The sequence below is a fragment of the Oreochromis aureus genome, linkage group 20, assembly GCF_013358895.1.
Source record: "Oreochromis aureus strain Israel breed Guangdong linkage group 20, ZZ_aureus, whole genome shotgun sequence".
In the NCBI taxonomy this organism is placed as follows: Eukaryota; Metazoa; Chordata; class Actinopteri; order Cichliformes; family Cichlidae; genus Oreochromis; species Oreochromis aureus.
In genome coordinates, this window is record NC_052961.1 from 9688141 (window position 1) to 9712727 (window position 24587).

General features: G+C 39.0%; 1 protein-coding gene across 2 annotated transcripts; it reads left to right on the forward strand.

Annotated features, from left to right (window-relative positions):
• Positions 1 to 10056: 10056 nt before the first annotated feature.
• pan2 (poly(A) specific ribonuclease subunit PAN2) lies at positions 10057 to 23480 on the forward strand. 2 transcript variants are annotated; one of them, XM_031741957.2, is made up of 26 exons: positions 10057 to 10165; positions 10864 to 11169; positions 11253 to 11422; positions 11666 to 11786; positions 11908 to 11985; positions 12072 to 12342; positions 13355 to 13700; positions 14719 to 14815; positions 14981 to 15100; positions 15231 to 15350; positions 15443 to 15571; positions 15742 to 15941; positions 16625 to 16773; positions 17123 to 17229; positions 17322 to 17420; positions 17518 to 17600; positions 18080 to 18224; positions 19505 to 19642; positions 19733 to 19792; positions 19894 to 19984; positions 20059 to 20216; positions 21482 to 21625; positions 21701 to 21880; positions 22001 to 22094; positions 22781 to 22984; positions 23101 to 23480. In XM_031741957.2, exons 2-26 carry the CDS (start codon positions 10882 to 10884, stop codon positions 23133 to 23135), a joined length of 3627 nt encoding a protein of 1208 aa, XP_031597817.1. In that variant the 5' UTR covers positions 10057 to 10165; positions 10864 to 10881; the 3' UTR covers positions 23136 to 23480. The 2 variants fall into 2 exon arrangements, with proteins under 2 accessions (XP_031597817.1, XP_031597818.1); XM_031741958.2 differs by having other exon boundaries at positions 22781 to 22972.
• The last annotated feature ends 1107 nt before the right edge of the window (positions 23481 to 24587 follow it).

Sequence of the window (24587 nt, forward strand, 5' to 3'; positions counted from 1 at the left end):
ATTGTCAGATATGGCCATCCCTAGTCATTTTCCCTTACTCTTCGCGAAAATACTTTTGACCTGTGCCCTGTCTCTCGCTTGGTGTCGGCACTTGGGTTCACCTGGTTATTGTCCCTCTAACAGTAAAAGGGGGGAAAAAAGGAAGTAGTGCTGGAGGATCCTGAGGATATTGTTTCCCGGTAGCATGTGCACATTGTTAAATAAATAAATAAAGAAAAAGAGAAGTGATGTCATTGTTATTGACCACGAGGTGACCGTACACTATGTTCTGAAGAATTTAAGCTTTTCGCGTCACACATTTCACACAAACAAACAAGAAGCACTCTGAGAGCGCAAACATCCGCCAACACAGGTCATTTTCTGGGCAGTATTTACTTTTATAGTAGTAAAAGAATTATTGTATTATGGACATGTTCATTTTGTTTTCTTTGTTCTTTTTACATGTAATTTAAGGAGTTTGTAGTGCAGTAAAAACAAGCATACAGTACAAGCTTTTGTTATTTGCTCTGTTGAAACCCATTTTAATATACCTGACATAATTTTGAGTATATTTATTTGTTATTTTTGTGGAAATAGTACATGTGTAGCATTCATTTTATTGTTTATTAAAATTTGCTTACATTTTTAGTAAATATCAGGTGAATAAAGTTTTTGATCACAAATTTTGTTTGTTTTTTAAATATATTTGTATATATTGGCAAAAAAGTCTTAGAATGTATTTAGTTTTCAAATCTTTGACAAATAAATTAAATAAATTAAGCCGACCTTGAAATTCTCAGTGAATGTAAGCCAAATTTGAATGGATTGTTAATAAGACCCCACTCTACAGCCCTACAAAGTTTTATCAGAATTCACTGAAAACTTTTCAAACTAGTTTAGAAAAGAAGGAAGGAATAACCGATGCTCACTCAGACGCTACCAGAAAACATAACCTCCTTGGCAAAGGTAATTATATTTAAGCCAATTTTATTCTTATTTAACGCAAGCTGCTGTTTTCAAAGGTGGGAATGATTGAATAGGTCTGAATGTCACTATGGACAAAAACCACATCTTTTATAATGAGTATGAACTGATGCCCTCAGGAAAAAGGTACAGGGTAGCAAACCACATTTTCTCTAGTGCCATTATCAATCAGATTATTGAATGGGAGTGGGTGGTTGCATGTGGTAATGAGGATTTGTATGTGTCTCATCTCCTAGATGACATGTTTCCCCCATTTGTCCAAGGTGAATTTCTTCCAAGGGAGACAATAAAGGCTAATCTAAGAATCCTCTGATCAATTGACATAATCATAAACAGTGAGTGGTTCAGAATCAGGGACACTGAACAGCTTTAGTTTCTGCAACATAGTATGCACACTCATAGTATGGACAAAAAAAAAGAAAAAGTGGATCATGAGTTGCTGTTTTGACAACTGCTGTTTGAGTTTAAATAAATAAATATGATGTTATGGTTACTGACCACTGGATGACTGTACAGTATGTTCTAGTATGGTCACACATTTTTACACAACCATCTAGTTATGATTTATTTTTATTATTTTTTTTATTTTATTTTTTTTTTAGTAGTAATTCTATTAACTGATTTGAACTGTCCTTTCCAAAGTTGGGAATGAATAACTGCTCAGTCAACATAAATCAGGGAGACTGAAAATCTTCAGTTTCTGCACAATAACACACTTAAATGAGTTGATCTTTTGATACTGCTGTGCAAAAGCAAACAAAAAACAACCAAAACATTAGCAGCTCTTCAATCCAGACTGAAATTTTTAACATTTACATTTTAGATTTTTATCATACAGCAATGGACTTGGGGAGAGAGAAGACAGGAGTTCATGATATGCATGATGAATTAGGGGAAAAGGAAAGAAATGCTCAGTGCATCACTGGAAGTTCCCCAGTCCTGTCAGCTTCATCAAAAGGAAAAGCTTGAATCCTGATCTTAAAAGCATATGATTACATCTGATTGCCAATGAGTGTATTGTGTCGTATTTGGTGATCTTTTCATTTTGCAATCTAATTGGTTCAAGATTTATTTTTTTAAAAAGGAAAAAAGTATGACTTAATCCCTTCAATACACCGCCCACGATTTTTTAAATGCTCATAACCGTAATTAGAAAAATCTCTCGAGTGACTAATCGTAACATTTTTTGAACTTCCTGATTGCATCACAAATCCTCTGTAGAGTAAACAGTCTACAGGCACGTCACGTCTCATACAATAACAAACCATGCAGGTGATATTAAAAAAAAAAAAAAAAAAAAAAAGTAACACTGATCCTACCCACAGACATCAAAAGCATCCATTGCTCTGATTAGTGTTGCACCTTAAATGCTGTGTGTGTGGTTCACATCTGTCATTTTTCTGTGTATTATATTTGACCTGATTAGTTGTAGAGCATTTTTCAGTTTTTGCAAATGTTCTCAATAGGTAAATAATTTCCTCATGTGCTCTGAGAGCCAGGAAAATAAGTTCTGCTCTCCAGCAGTGGATGGAAACAGTAAAGTATGGAGTTTCTAACTCACAAAGAGTGCAGGTGGGTAGGACACGAGGGAGGCGGAATAATTTCAGGATATCAAATCACTCAACTTCCTTGTTGAGCAGCCTAGTGCCTTTACGCTCACAGGCCTCATTACTACTTCCTCTTCCCCTTAAAACGTGTCACCTTCTCTCTCTTTTCCCCTTTCTTTGAATTACTGCTGCACATGCGTTGCATCATCTGACTGCAAACAAACAGGTCTGAGCAGAGGCGTTGACTGGGAGGAAATATGCAGGAAGTAGTGCAGCAGGAATGTTTTAGGAAAGCACAGCTTCCTTTTAGCACTATAACATTATTATTCAAAATTATTCAGTGAAAAGAGGGATACCTCTGTACAGGTAACTTCATAAATTTCCTGAATGAGTAAGCATTTATTGTGATCGTTTGGGCAAAAAGAACAATCGCCATAGGATAAATAAAAAAAAAAATTAAATTTAAGGCTCAAAACACGTTCTCATGCGTAGCAGTTTTTATTATTATAATAAACATTGTATTCAATTTGAATGAAAAATACAGAGGTGAATACAAAAAGTATTCATTGGTTATTAGGGATAAAAACAATAAATACAATAAATAAAACTTTAATAAATAGATATCAAATCTTTCGGAAATAGCATTAAAAATCGATAAATTATTAACTACAGAAAACTGCACTACAAACTGCGATCACTGTGATCAATTTAAAAGACGCTCAATACATTGAGTGTTTAAAATACTGTGAGGTTCTACATGCATTTCTGAGTCGTTCCATTTGTGTGGTGAACCGGATCTCCAACTGAAAGGACGCGAGCGGTGAAGATTGAGAAGGAGAAGAGTCTGTCCAGAGTGTAGTGACACAGATACGGCTTCTCCCACTCCCGAATTGCTACTTCTTCACCGACGGGGAGATCCTGCAGAATCAGAACGATCAGTAAGCCTCAGTGCTGTTGTCTAAAACAAATAATTGAGTCTGCGTTGACCAAACTTACCTTCTCTGCGCCCCAGTCTCCCTTCGAATCAGCGCATTTCGTCACGTCTTTGTGCAGCTTATTTATCACTGGCATCACCTGGCTGGCAAACTCTGAGCAGTTTTCAAATTCAGAAATCCTCCTCAGCAGACTTCTGTAAACGTCAAGGACTTTGATCATCTTCCCAAAGCATGGCTAAGGACGAAGAATAGACAAAATGAGTAGAAACCACACCCAATCAGATAACATATCGTATTTTGAAATCACAGATTTATGTCAATTTTAGTTCAATTAAATTCACGTCACAGTTTATAATTCTTATAAGTGATATTACCAGAGATTGCTGTTTGAGGGTCTCAGGATCACACATGTCTTTCGCTTCCATCCACACAAGTAAGGTGCTAAATGGTATCTCTTCTCTCGTAACTAACCCCTTTCGTGCCTGCAGAACATTTGGAGACAGTCGGTATGAGCACGTCGTGGTAGAATGTAATGCATCTCCTGTGAGAAAACCTTTAAAACTAGACTTTTTAAATGTGTTTATTGCTTTGCCATCGTCTAAGCGTGCATTTGAGTGAGCAAAACATATTCCAAATGCGCAGTAAAAAGTTTTTTCCTCCTCTACTAATGTTTTAAAAGGAGAAATGAAGAAATTGTTTGAAGAAGAAAAAAACAACTTACCTCCAGAGATACATTTCTAGCAATTTTATTAAGTTCCAGGGAACTGGCCTTTACATCAACGCATGAGTCTTGATGTCCGGCTGGAGCAGAAGATGTGATCGAAAAAAACACAAAGGACGAAACAACAAAAGTAAACGAGAGCGTCATGGTGCTTTGTCAGTTGCCTCCTGGTGTGCGATTCTGTCTGTGAGAGAGGTGCTGGTTCTTTAAATATTGCCCCGCGTTAGTTAGAACGCGCCCAGTCTGCGTGTGATTTGAGAATGAGAGAGCGAGGGATGCTTTTAACTGGTGTGACTCAATGCAGGGTTTCCCAAGGGCTTCCCTCTCAGGTGTGGACCAGACTACATTACTACGCAACAGGAAGACAGGAAACGCATTAGGTAATTTAGAATTCATTGGAAGAAAGCAAAACTCCGATCATAACAATGATATTCATAAGCTTGCAAAATCCACGTCTTTCCCTTTTTTAATTATTGAGTTGCTCTAATCACACATGATATGAAATTAGTCAGCGCCACCACAGTTTCACGCTTTACTGTTTGTGATAAGGCTACAAGCGAAAAAGGCCAACTGACTTAAACAGTTTCACATCTGGGCATAGTCATGCTGAAAACTGCATTCACCGGTCACTTAATTGGGGACACCTCGCTCGTACCAGCCTTGTGCCTGCTGAAAGTGATTTGCGATTTTGTTGTTTCTAATATCTTTGCTCATGTTAATAAATGCCATGTATATATGTTAAATATATATGTTATATATAAAATAAAGAAATTACCTGTTTTGCAAGTTTAGCTATTTGTGACTGCGTTGTTGTACAATACCTCCTTTGTAGGTTTTATAATCAACCAAGCCTTTTTGGGCACATAAAATATCTTTATATGAATTTCATATTGCCACCCTCTTGGCAGGATCTCTCTTGAAAGAAGTATTTTAACATCAATTACACTTTTTACCAGATACATGAAAAAAAATATGTAAAACTAACTGGCTGGTGATAGGAATGTTCTTTTTGACTCAAAATGGCTTGATATCATTCATGAGAGATGTGTTTGGCATTTGTTTGACAGGTTATAGGACAACAAGAAGTCATTTCCAATTTTTATTTTTATTTGCAGACTGTGACTCTTTGGCACAAGACCTGGTCTAGCCCCCTTTTTGTGCCTTCAGCACAGTCTTAATTCTTCATGTCATATAAACATCAAGATGAAGGTGACATTTATCAGAGATTGTGGTCCATATCGACATGATAGCATCAAGTAGTTGTTGCAGATTTTGCGGCTGCTTAACCACGATGTGATTCTCCACCAGATCCCGAATCTCGACTGAGATCTGGTGACTGTGGAGGCCATTTGAGTACAGTGAACTCACTGTCATGTTTCAGATAAGGCTGCTGCCATCAGCTATCAGAAGATGGGTACACTGTGGACACGGTTAGCAAAAAAATTCGGGTAGGTAGTGCTGTGGGCTTTAAACGATAACGCTAAAGAGCCCAAGATGTCGCCGTATTAATTCAATTCAATTCAATTCAATTCAATTTTATTTATATAGCGCCAAATCACAACAAAAGTCGCCTCAAGGCGCATACATACAATACAATACAATGAAAGAAAGACAAAAGAAAAAATCCAGGCTAGCAAAAATGTTATTCACAGTCTTACAATGTTCATGTCTTCCCCTTTATGGGTCGCTTTAATCGTGTAATATGAAATCATTCACAATGACCACATTTTTCACTTATTATGTGTGAAAGATTACAAGGAAAAAGACATCAACTAAAGTCTTTCTAATCAAAGTTTCACATCTGGCGAGGAAGTGAGAGTAACCTTTGTATCTCAGGGCGATAACAGGGCGAGTTCTCTATACATTATTGGGCAAACTTCCCGTCTGTGTCCCGTCTGCCCCTCTTCACTACCAGAGAAAAACCAAATCGTCTGCTTTTTTCTGAGAAAGAAAAAGTTCAGGGAAGACATAAGATATACACTTCCTTTATCTTTCCCATTTCTGTTCAATATTATTGCGAAAACGCAGGGGCGCACAAACACTAATGATTTGATCCTGTTATTGATTTACTGGCTGTTTATTTGTCAATTAAAAAGCTTTGGTAAGAGACTATTTCAGATTAGGAGAAAAATGCATAAAGCTACCTCCATCAAATAGCTCATCCTCAGCTGATATAATAAACAGAGTTTTTGTCCAATCAAGAAAGATCAACACGACAGAGGATCCGAAAATTGCGGGTCAACCATCCCTTTCACACACTCTCTGTTGCTTTGATGTTCCCACTGCTATGGGATATTTCCCCCTGAGCAACGTCAACATATGCTGCTATGTAAACCCCTGGCTCACGTACAGTCCCACTTCTCTGTGTCCTAATTGTTGCTGGGATTAATCACTTCCAACTTGTGGCTGCGCAGTTAAACCACGCGATGCTAGGCACTCACTGTGACACGACCAGGGGAAGAATATGAACTGAAACCAAGCTGATTAAACTTATAATATAGGGAAAATAAACAAGAGTGTGTTGGTGTAATCAAGGCGGCCGTTATTATTATTATTATTATTATTACTTAATTTCACTTTTAACTGTAGGGGGAGGGAGAGGACATGCCAGAAAAGGTTTGAGAACCACTCAAAAATACGGCAAAGACATGCCCAATAAAAGCATAAACGTTACAGCTCCTCACTTAAGGCATGTGAGAAAGCCATATTATGCACATAATTCTTATCACACTTTGTCCAGGAATAAAAATCCAGAAAAAGCTCCTGCTCAGGTCGTTTATGGTCGGTTTGTGCTGTTATCAAATGGTGCAGTGCTCTTTATCTTTCTGCTTTATTTTCATCAGCAGCGAACAATTACTTTCATTATCCACACGCTAAATATTTCGTTTAGAAATAATTTGTATGCCAATAATTATTTATTTATTAGAAAATATTGGAACACATCCGGTAGTTTTACCAATGCAGCAATCCAAGATTCAAATATATTTAGTTTAATGTGATATTTTTAAAAAAAGAAGAAAATTGGAGGGAGTTCTTGCATTTCACAGAGTTTGGAAGTGATGGATCATAAACTCGTACTTCCACAGTTTATCGACACATGCAGGTGAAACACCACGGATACCTTTCTGTAAAAAAGAAGAGCCATCATGGTTCCATCATAGTCAGCGTGGAATACCAGTTTCTATTAACTGCCACATTTTATTATTTCTGCGCAATTCATTTTAACATCTTCGCTTTAATTTGATACTAATACATATTTATTTAAATATATCATTTCTTTTAACACTCCACGTTGATTTCTGATCGACTTCACCCTTCACTTTCTGTGATGGCAACCTCCACACCTCACCACTAGTTGCTTCACTTTAGTTTACTCTGCAGTCACTACTTTAAATATATTTTACTTATTGTCCAATATATTGTTTCTTTATTAAATGTATTTTTTTCCATTACACCTTCCAGTGTTTATATGGAGTGCACACATATCAATACTCCAAGGTCAAAGTTCTGTTTTATGGTATATTAATCCATCTTTCGTTGTCTGAGTTACCTGGGGGTTCTGTTTCTCCTTCCCGGTTGGCAAAAGGTGTGGCAAAGGGCTGGGGGATCTGAAGTACTGCTGACAGCCTCATTGGACTAAACCACATGCTTCACTGCCTCGGGGGTGTTTGGAGTTTGTATAATTGTTTTGTGTTAATTGGTTATATGGCAGCCACTTTGGTTTCCCCTTGTCTTTTATATGATTTAGCTAAGCCAGTAAGTTGCCTTGTATTATTTCAGGAGGCCAGTTTTTCTTATGTTTGTTTGAGATTTTATTAGTGGTTATTTTGAGTTTAGTTTATTGAGTTGACCTCTTTTATTGCTCTGCCTGTTTAAGTTTTTGGCTTTGTCAGTTATTTTTCATATTTTTGGATCAATAAAACCCCATTTTTGACTTAAACACCTGTGTCCTCTATGCATTATGGCTTGGTCCCTGACAAGCAGTATAAGAAATAAGAACTTTTTAGGCACAAGTAGTTGAGTAAACACCTCATTTACCTTACAAAGAGACAGGATTTATTTTTAAAAATAAATGATTGCCTTTGCGTGGACACGAATTATCACCTTTTCCCCTACGTCTTCAGTATCAGTGAACACGGCTTTGTGACTAAGAAAGCGGGGTAGCGTCACCATGATAACCAGGAAAACAAAGATTTAAAACTTGGGAATTTGTTGAATTTTAATTCAAACCACGATTTTTCTCTAAGCCCAAGGTAGTATAGTTTTTAATTCCTAAATATAAGCAAGCGACATATTTTTTAATTCATTGCGTATTTGAATTGATACAAGCCATGTGTGAAAATATGTGTATGAGTCTAAATCCACCGCCTCCAACCTCATATGGAATTTTTGACATCATTATTTTTATGTCGATGGACACAGATAAGAGTGGACTGATGAAAAGTCACCAATTTTGATTATTTCCCGAAGTGCGCTGAATGGCTGGCCATCAGTGAAGTGCTAAAGAATTATTTAAAACTAATCTTTACATTGAAGAAAATCGTGTTATAAACTTTGCTTTTTATGCTAGAAACAGCCTATGTTTAATAATAAGGTTACATATATTTTACTGAATATAATTTACACATTTATCCTAGCTGTAGATAAAGAAATACCATATTTTGAATTATTATTAGCTGTTTTTAATATTGGTTGAACCACTACAAATTTGATTTGACATAGCAAACGATAATTAAAACTATCTGTGAAAGGCCGAGTAATCACTGGCAAAGCCCAACGAAAAACAACCAAAACATGATGTTAACACCTTCATTGACTTCAATATGTTCATGTTTCCAGAAATGCCTTATGCAATACAGCTACTGGCTTTGACTGGCTTTGTTTGTTCATGTTTGTTCATGACATGATATAAAATTAGCCTGAATTGTCATCACACCTATGATGGCATGGAAATTTGAGTATAGAGAAAAAAAGTTTTAATTGTCACCTTTCTGATGATGAAATTAATACTGCGTCATTTTAAAATTTCCCTTTGAACTCTGGCATCCCTTAATCTGACTGGAGCGTATCCCAGTTACCATAGTGAGGCAGTCGCCAGTCCTTTAGAGGGCTAACCCAATATTCACAGCTATGGGAAATTTAGAATCAATCAATTAGTCTAACCCCGCTAACTGGATGTCTTATGACTGTGGGAGGAAGCCGGGGTACCCTCAAAGAAAACACGCAAGCACGGGGAGACCACGCAAACTCTACATAAAAGGATCCTTTTGACTTGTAAGATTTGCGCTGTAATTGCTAGTTTGTACAATAAAACAAAAAACAAAAAAACAACTACATAAAAGGAACCCGACCTGAGTCAGTGCGCCCCAGTGCGGCTGTAGCTACAATGTAGCTTGCCATCACCTGTGTGTGAATGGGTGGATGACTGAATGTGTAAAGCACTTTGGGGTACTTAGGGACTAGTAAAGCGCTATACAAATACAGGCCATTTACCATTTACCATTTTGAATCGAACTCAGGATCTCACAAACACACAAGGGAGTTCACGGTGCCTTCACGTATCATGCGGCGCTAGGTTAGAGACCTAGCCATACAAAGAGAATAATTGATGATCGTATTACATTAATATATTATTAGCGCTGTTAACTTAGCTGTCAAGATAACTGAGATGTTTCAAAACAACTCCAAAATGACCTATAAATCTCATGTGCTTGTGTTTTTTCAATAAAAAACATAAACTATGAACTATGATTAATAAGATAATTTACTAGTGTTTTACTGAATGAATAGTTACATCAACTTGTGAATTACAGCAATTAAAGTTAAAGACTGAATGAATAGGCCTACTATGAAATGTGCGTCTGGCATAACAACGGAAGCCTACGCTCCAGCGCGGTTCCTAAACGCACCAGAGGTGCCCCGGAAACGTTTTCCAGTGTCCGTGTGTTTGTTGTTGTGAATGAAGTGTGAGCATGGACACCTTTGCAGTTCAGGTTTAGGTAGGTGATCACCTTAAATCGGTCTACTTTTAAGTTTAAGAAATGGGTGGCACTGTTTAGTATTATAGGTGTCGCACAGTTTAGCATGAACAGTTCAGGTTAGCCACAACGCTGCTAACATTAGCTAATTTAGATAAAGGACACAAGCAGCGTTCAAACACGGCTAAATTAGACACTACTCTTGTGTGTATTTTATTTTTTAGATTATCTGCCCTATGTACGTTTTAGGAATGGATACCAGAGAATTGTCTTTCGGGTTTTGTTCCCTGTTAGCTTTAGAGTTCGCGTTTGTAAGCTACGTCAAAGCTAGCATCAAAGCTGCAGGATGTTTTTGCAGTTTCTCAGTCATCCAGGTCATTGTAGTCTTCAGCGCCTGCGTTTAGGACTACTGGAGTTCTTCTTAGGTTTTTTAAGATGTTTCACCTCTCATCCGAATTACTTCTCCAGCTTTAAAATATGATGGGATATTAAGTCAGTGTTAAGTCAAAGAAACAACCTCAGATTTTAACCAAAAAGAAACGAAACAAGACTACCGTCTTGGAAAATGAAAAACTTGAAAGAACCTTCTCCAAGCCTAACATTCTAACGTTAAGGCACTTCAAACCCAGCCACAAAAAGACAAAGACAAACTGGTTCCAAACCAACACTTTAACATGACCCCAGTGTCACTATTAACATGCGTTGGCGTTTCTCTTTAGGTTGATTTAACTGAATCCATGATGAACTTTGACGGTCTCGACCCTGGAATGGGTGAATACTCAGCCAGCCTTCATGGAACTCTAGATGCAGGCCTGGAGCCCTCCATGGACCCACACCTAAACCCAAACCTACTCCAGGGTGTGGAGCTGGACCCAGAGGGACTGGCTGTGACCGTCCCTGAGCCTGTACACCTGATGGAGGGGATCTTTTCTGAGCTGCACAGTGTAGTTTCAGAAGTTGGCATCCCTGTCACTGCAACACATTTTGACCTGCAGGAGGAAATGCTCTGGATGGGAAACCACAGAGTGAGACCCAGAATTATATTGGAGGACAGATTGTTTCGTCAGCCATTACACTTTGTAATATTCCTTTTTTGTATTCTTTTCAGGGTCATGTAACATCGTTCTTTGGACCAACAATGGCACGCTACTCTTCTTTCCAAGTGCATGCCACCGATGACATCCGACATATTCAGAGTTTGGAAACAGGCGTGCTGTTCCTTTCTAAATGCAACCTGAGATGTTACACTCGTGGAGGCCTCGTCATGTTTGATTATCCGTAAGTGTTCCACAATATTGGTAAGAAATTAGAGAAAAGACAACATTAAGGGTCCTGATGAAGTTTGCTGCAAAAATACAGAAGAAAATCTGTCAGTCGATATTATTGTGAATCCTACCCATCATAAATAGGGATGTGTTTTTCCACCTGTCTGTTTTATGCTCATATTGATTTTTAATGACATGGAGCTGTGAAATTATTTTTAAGGTTAAGGAATTAATGGCCATTTTTGGTGCTTTGCAGGATGGAGGAAGGAGCTGATATGCACAGTCTCCTCATGACTGATAACAACACGCTGCTCATGGGTGGATTGCAAAACTATGTGGCTGAAGTTGACTTGAATACAGTCCAAGAAACTCAAAAAGTAAGACATCAGGCTTGCATTTATCAATATTCGCAACTATCTATGCTTGCACCACTGCCACAGCATAGGACTGAATTCACAGCAAGTGTCTGACTGTCTGCTGTCTTGTTTGTCCTTCCAGTTCACAGTGGAGGTACCTGGAGTGGCAATAATGCGTCAGACCAATCGTTTCTTCTTCTGTGGGCACACTTCTGGCAAAGTAAGTCTCACATTATTATATCAGTTTTGAAAAAATATATTTATTAGTTTTACATGACTCTCACATTTACCCTCCGTTCAAAACAGGTGACCCTTCGTGACTTGCGTACCTTTAAGATGGAGCATGAGTTTGATGCGTTTTCTGGCAGCTTGTCAGACTTTGATGTTCATGGAAACCTTCTGGCTGCATGTGGATTCTCCAGCCGAGGCCTGAATGGGTTGGCGTGTGACCGTTTCCTCATGGTGTATGACCTCCGCATGATGCGTGCTGTAACCCCCCTTCAGGTGCATGTGGATCCCCTCTTCTTGCGCTTCATTCCTACCTACACGTCACGGCTTGCAATCATCTCACAGACAGGTATGAACTAAAGAGTTGAGTCAGCTTTAGAGTTCTTTAGTCTGATTGCTTGTTAGTTTCCTTGGTTTGTTTGGTCAATATAAGTGAAATACTAAGAAGATTTAAATTTTGACATTACAGTCAAATGTATTTTTTTGTCTTTTTTTATGTACAATTTTGTAAAAACTCTGTCTTAATCTATTATTTTTCTTTTTTCATAACTTTGGCATATGTTTCCTAATATCTAAATTGTTCAACAACAGTTGCAGAGGTTGTGCTTGTGTGCTTTCTGTCTACACAGGAAATCACTCTCTGCTTATCTGGTGCTGCTTTCTGTAGTGTTACTTCTCTGAATTTGAGGTGCTGCTTCAGAGTACCTCTCCACTTTGGGCAGTCAGCTGCAAGGTCTTCCCTTGACTGATAAGATGCCTAGAATGCGACTGTGGTATCATAAGTGAAAAGGGGTTGAGTCTTTTCCCACCTGGCGTATGTTGTCCAGGTCTTAGTGCTATAGAAGAGTGTGCTCATGACACAGGCAATGTACACAATTATTTTCATTTTAATGCTGTCTCAAATTTGTACAGTGAGGCCAGCAAGAGCTTTAGTGGCATTCCTGTAGTTGACTGCAGTCTCTTATGCTTTCAGAAACTGGTACATGTGGCAGGCAGGGCAACATGGTGGTGTGGGGGTTAGCACTAGTCCTGGGTATGAATCTGCCCTCTGGCCAGAGCCTTCCTGTGTGGAGTTTGTGCGTTCTTGTCTTTGGGTTCTCTTTGGCTTCCTCCCCCAGTCCAAAGACATGCAGTTAGTGGGGTTAGGTTAACTGGTGATTCTCAGTTGACCATAGTTGTGAATGTGACTGGTTGTCTGTCTCTCTGTGTTGGTCCTGCAACAGTCCGACAGCCTGTCGCCCTATGGTAGCTGGAATAGGCTCCAGCCCCCCCACCTCGTGACCCTGAATTAAAAGTGGAAGAGAATGGATGGATAGTACATTTAGCTTCGCTTTAACTGCCTGCATTCTCTCTTTTTCCAGGTCAGTGCCAATTCTGTGAGCCCACCGGCCTTGCCAACATGGCAGATATTTTTCACGTCAACACAGTGGGCCAGTTGCTCATGAGTTTTGACGTGTCATCAAGCAAACAAGCCTTAGCCTTTGGGGATTCAGGGGGATGTGTGCACCTTTGGTCCGATGCTCCAGAAGTTTCATTCAACGACTACTCACGGGAGACGGAATTTGCCCTGCCCTGCCTCGTGGACACACTGCCTCAGCTGGACTGGAATCACGACCTGCTGCCCCTCTCTCTGATCCCCATGCCGCTGACGAGCACTGAGCCTCTGCTGTCAGACTGGCCCACTGCCCTGGCTACACCCAGCCCCAGGTAACACAATTATTAACAGTATATACAGAACTGTTGTACTTAACTTAAAAACTAAAATTAAAAACAAAAAAGTCACCAAAAACTGAACTGAAACACACACTCTGGAAAGTAACCCGGATAGAAAACCGAACTGTTTCTGTCTGTTCATCAGGGTCACTATAGTTTATCTCAAACGAACTCCACATTACAATGTCACACTTCTCAAAATACAAAGAAATGCATCAAAGGCAGAAAGTGGTTCCAAAAAATACACTATTGCCAAGACTAAGTTCCCAGCTGTTTTAGGAATTTATTTAGCCTCGGTGGAAAATTAAACTATAGGTTTATGACGTGTTTTAAGGAAATTTACATTTTCAGCAGGAACCTGTGGGCTCGGGGCTGGATGCCACAGACAGAATAAGGAAGTTGGAAAGAATTGAGAGACAGAGTAAAGCATTGTTGACTTCAGTTTTTTAAGGATCATTTTTCTTTAAAAAAAAAAAAAGAAGTGTTTAAACAGTGTGGAGAAATATCAAACATTTTCAAGCTTTTCTGAATTTATATGGTAAAACCAAACCAGGAAAGGGAAGCTGGATCAATGGAGATGTACGATCTCATGTATGACATAATTGTTCATACCATAAACATATTACTTGACAATCTGGAAGTGGTTAATTTCTCTTCTCTGCAGTCATAGTTGATGACATTACCTCTGGAAATGCTGACATCTGTATTTGAAGTCATATATTACACACTTTATGTGAAGGGACAGAGACGCGTCATATTTTACGACACTAATTAAAACATGTAAACTATGGCTTGAAATTGGTTGGATTTTTTTTTTTTTCGTGTTCAGATTTTGTTAAGTTTGTGATGCAGTTGGTAATTTATTTATTTTTTCAATGAATATATGAATTTAGTCGTGTTTCACTATTAAAGGCGCTTCAGAATGAGAAGCATGGCTTGTGGCTGCCCCCTCCCCCTTTTCCCCTTAACTGCTTTACAATCTAAAACATGTCTTTTTTTTTTAAATAAACAGACGAGCCCCTCCGGTGGACCCAGAAATCCTCCGCACTATGAAAACTGTTGGCTTCATTGGTTACGCAGCAAATCCTCGTACCCGCCCCAGGAACCAGGCATGTGAAGAACTTGGTTATGCTAATCTAAATTGGGAAAAAAGAATTTTAATTGTCCTTCTTTACAAAATCCTAACAATTTTTCTATTTTAAGGCTGAAGACCAGATAAACACATGGTTTTCAACATAATTTAACTTTTTTTTTGTTCCCTGTTTTGGTTTCAGGTTCCTTATAAAATTAAAGATGTGGAGCCTGATTATGATAATTACAACCAGGTCCCTGAGTCACCAATAGGACGTGATGAAGAGCCACATCTTTACATGGTGCCCAAAAAATATAGAAAGGTTGGACTTTATTTCATTCTCGTTCTCATATAGAGATGAGATTTATCTTTGAGGTATCACAATCTATAAAGTGTTGCTTTAAATTTAGATTTCCAAAACACATGATGAAGATGTCTTTGTTCTGCTTCAGGTCACAATTAAATACTCTAAACTTGGATTGGAGGACTTTGACTTCAAACATTACAACAGGACCTTGTTTGCTGGCCTGGAGCCACACATTCCCAATGCCTACTGTAACTGCATGATCCAGGTAAGAAACTGAAGATTTACAATGTAAAAATTTACTTTTTGATATGAGACATCATCAAGAGTTGCTCTCTGGTTTTTTTATTGATGTCTTAGGTATTATATTTCCTGGAGCCGATTCGGTGTCTTGTTCAGAATCATTTGTGCCAGAAAGAGTTTTGTTTGGCCTGTGAGCTCGGCTTCCTCTTTCACATGTTAGATTTGTCACGAGGAGATCCATGTCAGGTAAGTTTTTTCCATTCATCTCTCTGAAATTTTTTTTTTTTTTGACTTGATAACTATTCAGCCTCTTGGGAAATACAGAACCCTTAAATTGAATTCTCATTTCTTTGCAACTGGACAATAATTTATTATGTAGCTTTCCCAAAGTGCCATCTCCTATCATCTTCCTCAAGGCCAGTAACTTCCTCAGAGCGTTTCGAACCATCCCCGAAGCCTCGGCGTTGGGCCTGATCCTCTCAGACTCAGACGAGCAAACGGGGAAGGCTAGGCTTGGTCGCTTGATCCAAAGTTGGAATCGTTTCATCCTCACCCAGCTTCACCAGGAGACACAGGAGCAGGAGGGTCCGCAAGCCTACAGAGGTGCTAGCAGCAGGTATAATACATTAATCTGGAGGTGTTCTAGGCTGAAAATAATTTCAGGTAAAGGTGAAAGTAAGCACAATGGTTAGCGCTGCTTAGAGAAAGAGTCCTGGGTCTGTGGGTTTCCTCGGGAGCTGGTGTTTCTCCCATCCTTAACATGTGCTAGGTTACTTTACTATTCCAGTCACTGTGCCCTTGGCCAAAGCACGCATGTATGGGTGTTGTGCCTGGGGACCAATGCTTAGAAATAGTTCGATTGTTATGTTGTCATTATCCTTTGACAAAATTCTCTTTCTGTGTGTGGTGATTGTTCAATAAATACAACCACATCCAAAAAGGCATCACAATACAGACATAATTACATACATCTAACAATGAAGTGACAGTAACATTACAAAAAAATTCATATCACCTGGATTTATTTAACAGTATTACATGAGACTGTATAAAAGATCAGACGGGTACCCTGACAGGAACTTGTACCTCTTTTGAGAGAAAGTGAATCATCTGCAGGATTCCTAACTCTTTCCCCACCGCTAGTCACTCAGAGCAAAAACTGCTCTGTGAGTCTTACTGAACGTATTCCAGTCTTATTAAGTTTGCTTGTAAAAGAAGAAACTGTTTTTTTCCCCTACAGGGATCTATAAAGGATAACATCTTCATAACAAATGTGACTGCCCTGTGTTTGTGTTGCAGTTCTCTGGGCTCCTCTGGTGAGTCTGTCATTGGAAAGCTGTTTGGTTGTGAAGTTGAGAACAGTAGTTTGTGTCGCTGTGGCAAAGAAACGGTCCGCTCCTCCCTCACGCTGCTCTTCACCATGCATTACCCCGAGCAGAACTCTCAAGGTCAGTTTGAGAGCACTGAGGTGTGCATTTCACACTCATAATATCTGCTATTTCTTACACGTGTGTATATATATCATCTGCTTACTTAAAAATAATAATAATACTACTCCTAATAATAATAATGATAATTTTATCTTATCAGTTTCCAATATGTTTTTTTTATCCTGTATTTAGAAATGTAATTATCTTCCTCTGTATATCCTTTTCCAGAGCTGCTATATTTTATTGTTCTGTATTTGTAGCTTTAAATATTTAAAGGTCCTCCATTACATATGGGTAGTTTTAATGTTGAGTGAGCAGTAGGTTATATCTGTTACCAGTATATTCATTTGACTCTGATATTTTTCAGAAAAAACAATAAAGGAGCATGACTTTGCTGAGATCCTGAAGAAAAGCATCTGCCTGGAGCAGAGCACTCAGGCTTGGTGTGAAAACTGTGAGAAGTATCAGCCCACAGTGAGTTACAGCTTTTATTCACTCATATTGTCAATACATAACAGATTGTTAGCTGTGCTGCAGAGTCATAGTGTGTTTGTGTTACACTGTAGGTGCAGACACGAAACATTCGATGTCTACCAGATGTTTTGGTGATAAACTGTGAGGTGAACAGTGCCAAAGAGGCTGAATTCTGGAAGGTTCAGGCCGAGGTAAGGGACGTTGATTCTTTCATTAAAAAAAAAAAAAAAGAAGATGTTCTTGGTTTTAATTAACTTGGTATTAATTACATGAATGTTTTTTTTGTAGTATGCTTTCAATAAAGCCAAGCAGAAAGAGGAACCAGCAAAACCTAAAGAACCACCTCCCATGCCCACTGAGTGGTGCTTAGAGTAAGACCCCTTTTCATTTTAAAGAAATAGACACACACACACACACACACACACATAGCCTCTAAATTAGCGGTGTCAAACATAAGGTTTGGAGGCCTTAGTCAGGCCAGAATCAGCTTGACAAAGACTCCACTCTGGCCCGGTAGACAACTTTGGAAAACTGGACGAGGGCATAAATTATTGGACTTTTAACTGTATTTGTTGTTTTATAGTTTTTCCTCCCGATAAAGACCTGCCCCGTGTCCGTTCATACTACACCAAAGTAGTGAGGACTGGATAAACAATTAAATGACAGAAAAGTCTCAGTTGGAAAAAAAGAAACATGAAATCTGGGACAGTCTTTTGGTGTTGAGCTATCAGATCTTTTTCTGTAATTTTACACATTGATCATGTAGAAAAACTGAGATGTGCTGTTGAAATTGCACTTGTTTATCTTATATTGTGATTAAATGTGTTGTTGAACTTTACACTTTGTGCAGTGGGGAGGAGATTTGCGGTATGGAGGGCATCACCTTTGACACTCGCACAGAGGATCTGCGGCATATCTGGATACCCGCCACTCTCAAGATGTCCATCAGCAAAAGTCAAGGACTGGAGATCAGCAGGTGGTCTGAGACCGAGGAGGTGAGGCCTTTAGAGCTTCTTGAGCTAACAATAATTTGAAATAATTTCAGTCTTTAATTTTCCTCAATGTCCACTCACTGCAGTATCTCTGAGCAATAAATCTGTTTTTTGTTGGCCACACTTAGACATTGTTATATTGAACAACTTTAATTTTATGACATTTGCTGCGCTTTTCCCCCATTACATTTCATAAGACATCTTTTTTCTTTCTTTGTTAAATTTATACTACTTATTTTGTTTTATTCTATACACACACTTTATTATATTATATATTGCATAACTTTTTATATAGCTTATTACGACCCCTGACAAAGTGAGACCTTATTGTGGAGAGAGGGATTTGCACATCCCTTAGATCCAGGGATCTTTTTCATGTTCCAAGGCTAACTGCTATCAGGGCAGGGATAAGACTAAGAGAGATGTAGAAAATTTCCGGGCACTGAGCGGGGCAAAACCTGTAAACAGATCTGCCCCTCTATGGATCCACCACATGCACGGAGAGACGCTGGGCTCAGGTGCAGTGTGACCTGGGTGTCAAGAAAAGACGGGCTTGGATATGTTGACTCGAAGCATCACTGTTGTTCATTGGGATGTGGAAGGAACCTGAATTAGTGCGGATGTCGCTGGGGTGGTTATCTGCTTTGGGAACCTCAGAATAGCGTCCCTTTTTTGGTTCTGCGGGCTTCATCTGAGTGAGACTGTTAGTATATACTGGTGTGGTTTGCAGCCAAGTGGGAAACAGCTGGTGTAAGCACCTCCAAGTCACCTTATGGTTATTACCAAAAGAGTTGAGGTGAATGGGTCTACTCCGGGATGTCTCAGAAACCATTGAAGACATTATACATCTCATCTGGCCTGCTCTCCCATCTGGGAACTTCAGGAGTAACTGGAAAGTATTAGTTGGGAAAATGTCTGGAATAACCTGCTGCCATATTATTATTTTTTATATATAGCATTTAACTATATTTTATTTCAATTTTTAGATCATTTTAAGTCATTATTGTCTTTGGCTTAGAGTTTTAGATCTCTAACCCCTGTATTTATTTTACTTCACTTTTTTCTGTTCATCTGTGCTCCTGTCTGTTTTTTTTTTTTTGTTGTTGTTCTTTTTTTTAAATTTACTAGTCCATTTCAGTTTGTCAGATTAGAGTTTGTTTTACTGAGATATTCCATTTTAACGGTTATTTATCATAAATTGGGTGTACTGTTTTGGCTGCTGTAACAGCATGTGGTTAAAAAAAAAGTTTCTTCTCTTTATCTTGTACTTTATCTGTTACTAGTTAAGTGCTGCTGAAGAGGCGGAGGGAGCTTCTCTGTATGACTTGGTGGTCACAGTGCCACACATCCTGGATGCTCGCACGGGTGGTAATCTGGTTGCACACATTAAAGTGGGTGAGACCTACCATCAAAGAAAAGAGGTGAGTGAGGCTTAGATAAGAAATTAGTCTGAGATAAACTCACTTTGAAAAGTTACATTTTTAACATTTAAAATGATTGTATTATTTCAGGGAGTCACACACCAGCAGTGGTACCTTTTCAATGACTTCCTCATTGAGCCGATTGATAAAGTAAGGATTTTACGGCTTATTTATTTTTGCTAATGTAAATGTGTGCAGTCATCTAAAGGTATTTATTGTTTTCTCTATTTATTTATTGTTTTTGTTTTCAGACTGAGGCTGCACAGTTTGATGTGAGCTGGAAAGTGCCAGCCATCCTGTATTATGCTAAGAGAAACTACCACACCAAATACGACCTCCGCAGTAAGTTTCAGCACAATAAATCTGAAGGTTTCTTTTTATTGATCTAACTGCTCGTGCTCTGCTGTTTGCCTCAGTTAAAAATCCCATAGACGCTAGCGTGCTGCTCACAGAGGCGTCACTGGCTCGGAAGCAGAGGAAGACGCATGCCACTTTTATCCCTCTCATGGTCAGTGAGATGCCGCAGGCTGGTGATTTGGTGGGGCTGGATGCTGAGTTTGTAACACTCAATCAGGTAACTCTGACCACAATACCACTACGCGAATTCATTACCCTGTAAAACACTTGTAACCACATTAATCGGGTTGTCGTTGCTTGCTTTACCGTATTAAAAGATCCTTCCTCTTCATTCTGCATACTTCTGCTTTGTGCGGCTTTGAATTTTTTTTTCTGATTTTGGATGAATTTAATTCAAAACCCATTCAAGTTTTATCTACCCACTCCACTACAACATTCCCCATCTTAAAGGAGAACTATTCTAACCTTAATGCACTGGTGTTAACTTGAAACTGAAAATAATCTGGTTGTGTGGGATTTCAAAGGAGTGAAATTGCCAGATATTTGTCACATTGTTTTGCGGTTAGTGTAAACACTTTGATAATAAAGAGGAATCCATGGGATTAAACCACTTCTGCTTTTCCTGTAGCAGTGTGACTTCAAAGAGCAGTGTGTACTCTTTGAAGTTTTTGTTTGGAGTTGTTTACCTGTGAAAAGCTGACAATAAAGTCTTTTACACAAATCTCCATGGCATGGAAATTTACAGCGAGCTGGAGACATCAGGCCCTTTCTAATCATGACCTGATTATGATTTGTATCTTCTTATGTTAACCAAATAACTAAAAAAATAGCTTCTAGGTTTAAATCTATAACACTAAATATTAAGTATTACCTGTAGCTGATGACCTGGTTATGAGGAAAAAGTGTTACAGAAAGAATAGGATTAGAAATTAGTTCATCAGAGGGGCAGCTCAGCCAAGACAAAGTTAGACAGGCAAGGCTGAGACGGTTTGGACATGTGCAGAGGAGGGATGGTGGATATATTGGACAAAGATGGGGCTATCAGCCTGGTGGAAAAGAGGAAGGCCACAGAGGTGGTTTATGGATGTAGTGAAGGAGGAGATGCTGAGGGTTGGTGGGTGTTATGGGTAGGGTGAGATGGAGGTGACCCCTAAACCCTGCCAATTGAAGAAGAAGGTGGGAAGACATAATCTTCCATGATAAAAATATTATAGACATTTACAGGGAGCTCCCTCTCACAACAGACTGGTTATAATGGTTAACTCATGAAACTAATCCAGGTATCCAGTTAATAAGGTTAGTGATCTGTGCTCTCCTAGGTTAGACTGTATTAAATGGAATGCTTTTTACCCCTAAGCTGTAAAAAGCTGAGGTATTATCGTGAAAAGGTCCTGGGTTCGAGTCCACTGGCAACCTGGGGTCTTTCTAAAGTAATCTTGTTGTTATTAAACAAACTCAACTCTTTAATGTGTGCGTCTGTAGGAAGAAGCAGAGCTACGCAGTGATGGCACCAAATCAACCATTAAGCCCAGTCAGATGTCTGTGGCCAGGATCACCTGTGTGAGGGGTCAGGGGCCCAACGAGGGGGTCCCCTTCATCGATGACTACATCTCCACTCAGGAGCAGGTGAGAAGCTGCAGAGAGTATGAGTATATAATGTTTAAAGGATCTACCCGCTAACTTGTCAGTTTATTCTTCCAGGTGGTCGACTATTTGACACAATACTCCGGCATCAAACCTGGAGACCTGGATGCCAAAATATCCTCTAAGCATCTGACCACTCTGAAGTCAACCTACCTAAAGTTGCGCTTCCTCATTGACACAGGAGTTCGCTTTGTAGGTCACGGCCTACAAAAAGACTTTCGTGTCATCAACTTATTGGTATGTTGTTTCTATAAACTAGTGTGTATAATTTAGAGCTCAGTAAAGTCAAATTCAGTCACCTCACAACTCTTAGAGTGATTAGATGTGATTTTTAAGGTTTTTATTTTCTTTTTTGAGGTTCCAAAAGATCAAGTTGTCGACACTGTCCACCTCTTCCATTTGCCCCGCAAGAGGATGATTTCTCTCAGATTTCTTGCCTGGTATTTTCTCGGTAAGTCAAGGTCAAAATATAGAGCTTACTGTAAGAACAAACAGATCAGAAAATGGACAAAAAACAAAGAAGGTTAGTAGTTAACACATTTGGCGATGCCATGGTGCAAGGGAGCAGCTGACAGTAGCATCTTCTACAGAAGCCCATGAGCCTTATCTGCCACTCACGTCTATATACAGCATTAAAGTCTTTTTGCATTCAAAGATCTTCAGACATACAGAGAATGCCTCAAAAGATAATCCTGTACTTTTCATTAAATTAAATTAACCAATTCAAATATGTGTGAGTTTACCTTTAAATCTTGAAGTCTTACAACCAACCAATCAAAATAAATAAATAAATAAATAAAATCACAACTTCCAACGTACACGCAGTGTAAATAAATCCCAGATGGTAGCAGATTACAGTACACTGATGGTGTGTGAGTTTCAGGGACCTTTCTGTCAAGGTTATAGACACATTTGAAGCTGAAACACTTAAAAATGTATAAACATAATCATTTTATTTCACTCGTTATCAATAAATGTAATTCTTGACTTCAGCACCTGCACTTTAAGTAAATTATAGGATTGTTTTGGCTTTCCTGCACTAAAGGATCTGTTTAAATTCCTCATATTCACACTGAAATCTGAAGTTAACAGTTTACCTTAAGTCATTTCTGATCGTTTTCTTCTTGATGTCCATAGACCTCAACATCCAGGGGGAAACCCATGACAGCATAGAGGATGCACGCACTGCCCTGCAGCTGTACAGGAAGTACCTGGAGCTGAGTCATGGGGGCGGGAATGATGAAGTGAGGAAGGTCCTCAAGGGACTCTATGAAAAAGGGCGCCAACTGGACTGGAAAGTCCCGGAATCGGACACAGGAGATGGTCAAGGTAGCCCAAAAAGTACGAGACTGCGCTGAAGTAGACGCAGACTGATTCTGATGTCGTGTGAGTTTAGATGACAGGGGTTAATGAGAGACATTGTGAATGGATTGAATGCACTCTCCTTCCTTCCACAGGTGCTGCTGTGTTTCCCTCTGTGATGGGGCTGTGAGCAACACCATGACCGGGAGATTCTCTTAATTATTTTCTTCAGATGTGTCACATTTTATACTCATTTGCATTGTGTACAGTTTTCATGCAGGTCTGTCTACATCTGTAAACAGACAGCGAGTCGGCGACTGAACATTTTTAGTCATGAATAAATTTATGCTTTTTAGGTCAAAGGTTTTCAGAAAAAATTGGTTTGTATTTTATGATTTTGAAACATTAAATAAAAAAGATTTTTGTTGCCTGTAAATGAATGCATCCTGAGCGTGTAAGATGCTTTTTTTGATACCAGGAAGTGGGAAATGTACATGAATACTTGTCAATCTTGATTAAAATTGAATAACTCAAACTCTGTGACTGTTCAGAGAAGTCTATTTACATCTAACAATGACTTTAGTTTGGTCTTTTCCCTATCCTTCTCTGAAATCTGTTATCATTGTTAATTTTCCAGGTAGCTTCGGGAACATAATTTAAATGATTTCTTACAAATCTCAATGCAGAACTATTTTTTCTTTTCCTGTTTTAGTACAGTTTGTTCTGCTAAAGTATGAAAAAATATATTCAAACGCAACTGCAACTGGAGAACATTTCTGAACACAATGGATCGCTGTGACGAGCTAAAACTACATTAATAAAGCACATCACATCTGGCCCCTCCAGCTTTTTGTCTGGAATTGTCAAAATTAGCTGTGATTTAAATAAAGTGAAGTTTCATTGCCTTTGTTCCCTCATGCAGAAAAAAACAAAAAGGGTACCCTGTCTGGTCGGACTCCTTTTCAAGTTTCAGACGCGTGTTCTGTTAGCTGGTCTACTACAGAAACATCTTCCCTCTAAACTTCTCATTTTTTATACAAACCAAGACCTGGAAGCATCAAATATTTTCACAGCAGTTACTGGAAAACTGATCTGTAGATTGTTTTTCCTGTTACATTCAATTCAATTCAATTTTATTTTTACAGTGCCAAATCACAACAACAGTCGCCTCAAGGCGCTTTATACAATAATACATTCAGAGAAAAACCCAACAATCATATGACCCCCTATGAGCTTTGGCGACAGAGGGAAGGAAAAGCTCCCTTTTAATAGGAAGAAAACTCCGGCAGAACCAGGCTCAGGGAGGGGTGGTCATCTGCCGCGACTGGTTGGGGGTGAGAGAGAAGGAAGACGGAACAAAAAACATGGTGTGGAAGAGAGCCAGAGATGAATAACAAGTGTGATTCAGTGCAGAGAGGTGTATAAACATGTAGTGAGTGAGAAAGGTGACTGAAAAAGAAATACTCGTGCATCATAGGAATCCCCCAGCAGTCTACACCTATTGCAGCACAACTATGGGAGGATTCAGGGTCACCTGATCCAGCCCTAACTATATGCTTTAGCAAAAATGAAAGTTTTAAGCCTAATCTTAAAAGCAGAGATAGTGTCTGTCTCCCAAATCCAAACTGGAAGCTGGTTTCAT

What these genes read in the sequence shown, in the direction of transcription:
- pan2 (XM_031741957.2), top strand. Translation starts at nt 10,882, where the DNA reads ATGATGAACTTTGACGGTCTCGACCCTGGAATGGGTGAATACTCAGCC. An exon ending in GGTGGTCTGAGACCGAGGAG is followed by an intron (nt 18,225 to 19,504) that starts GTGAGGCCTTTA and finishes ATCTGTTACTAG; the next exon opens with TTAAGTGCTGCTGAAGAGGC. An exon ending in CCTACCATCAAAGAAAAGAG is followed by an intron (nt 19,643 to 19,732) that starts GTGAGTGAGGCT and finishes GTATTATTTCAG; the next exon opens with GGAGTCACACACCAGCAGTG.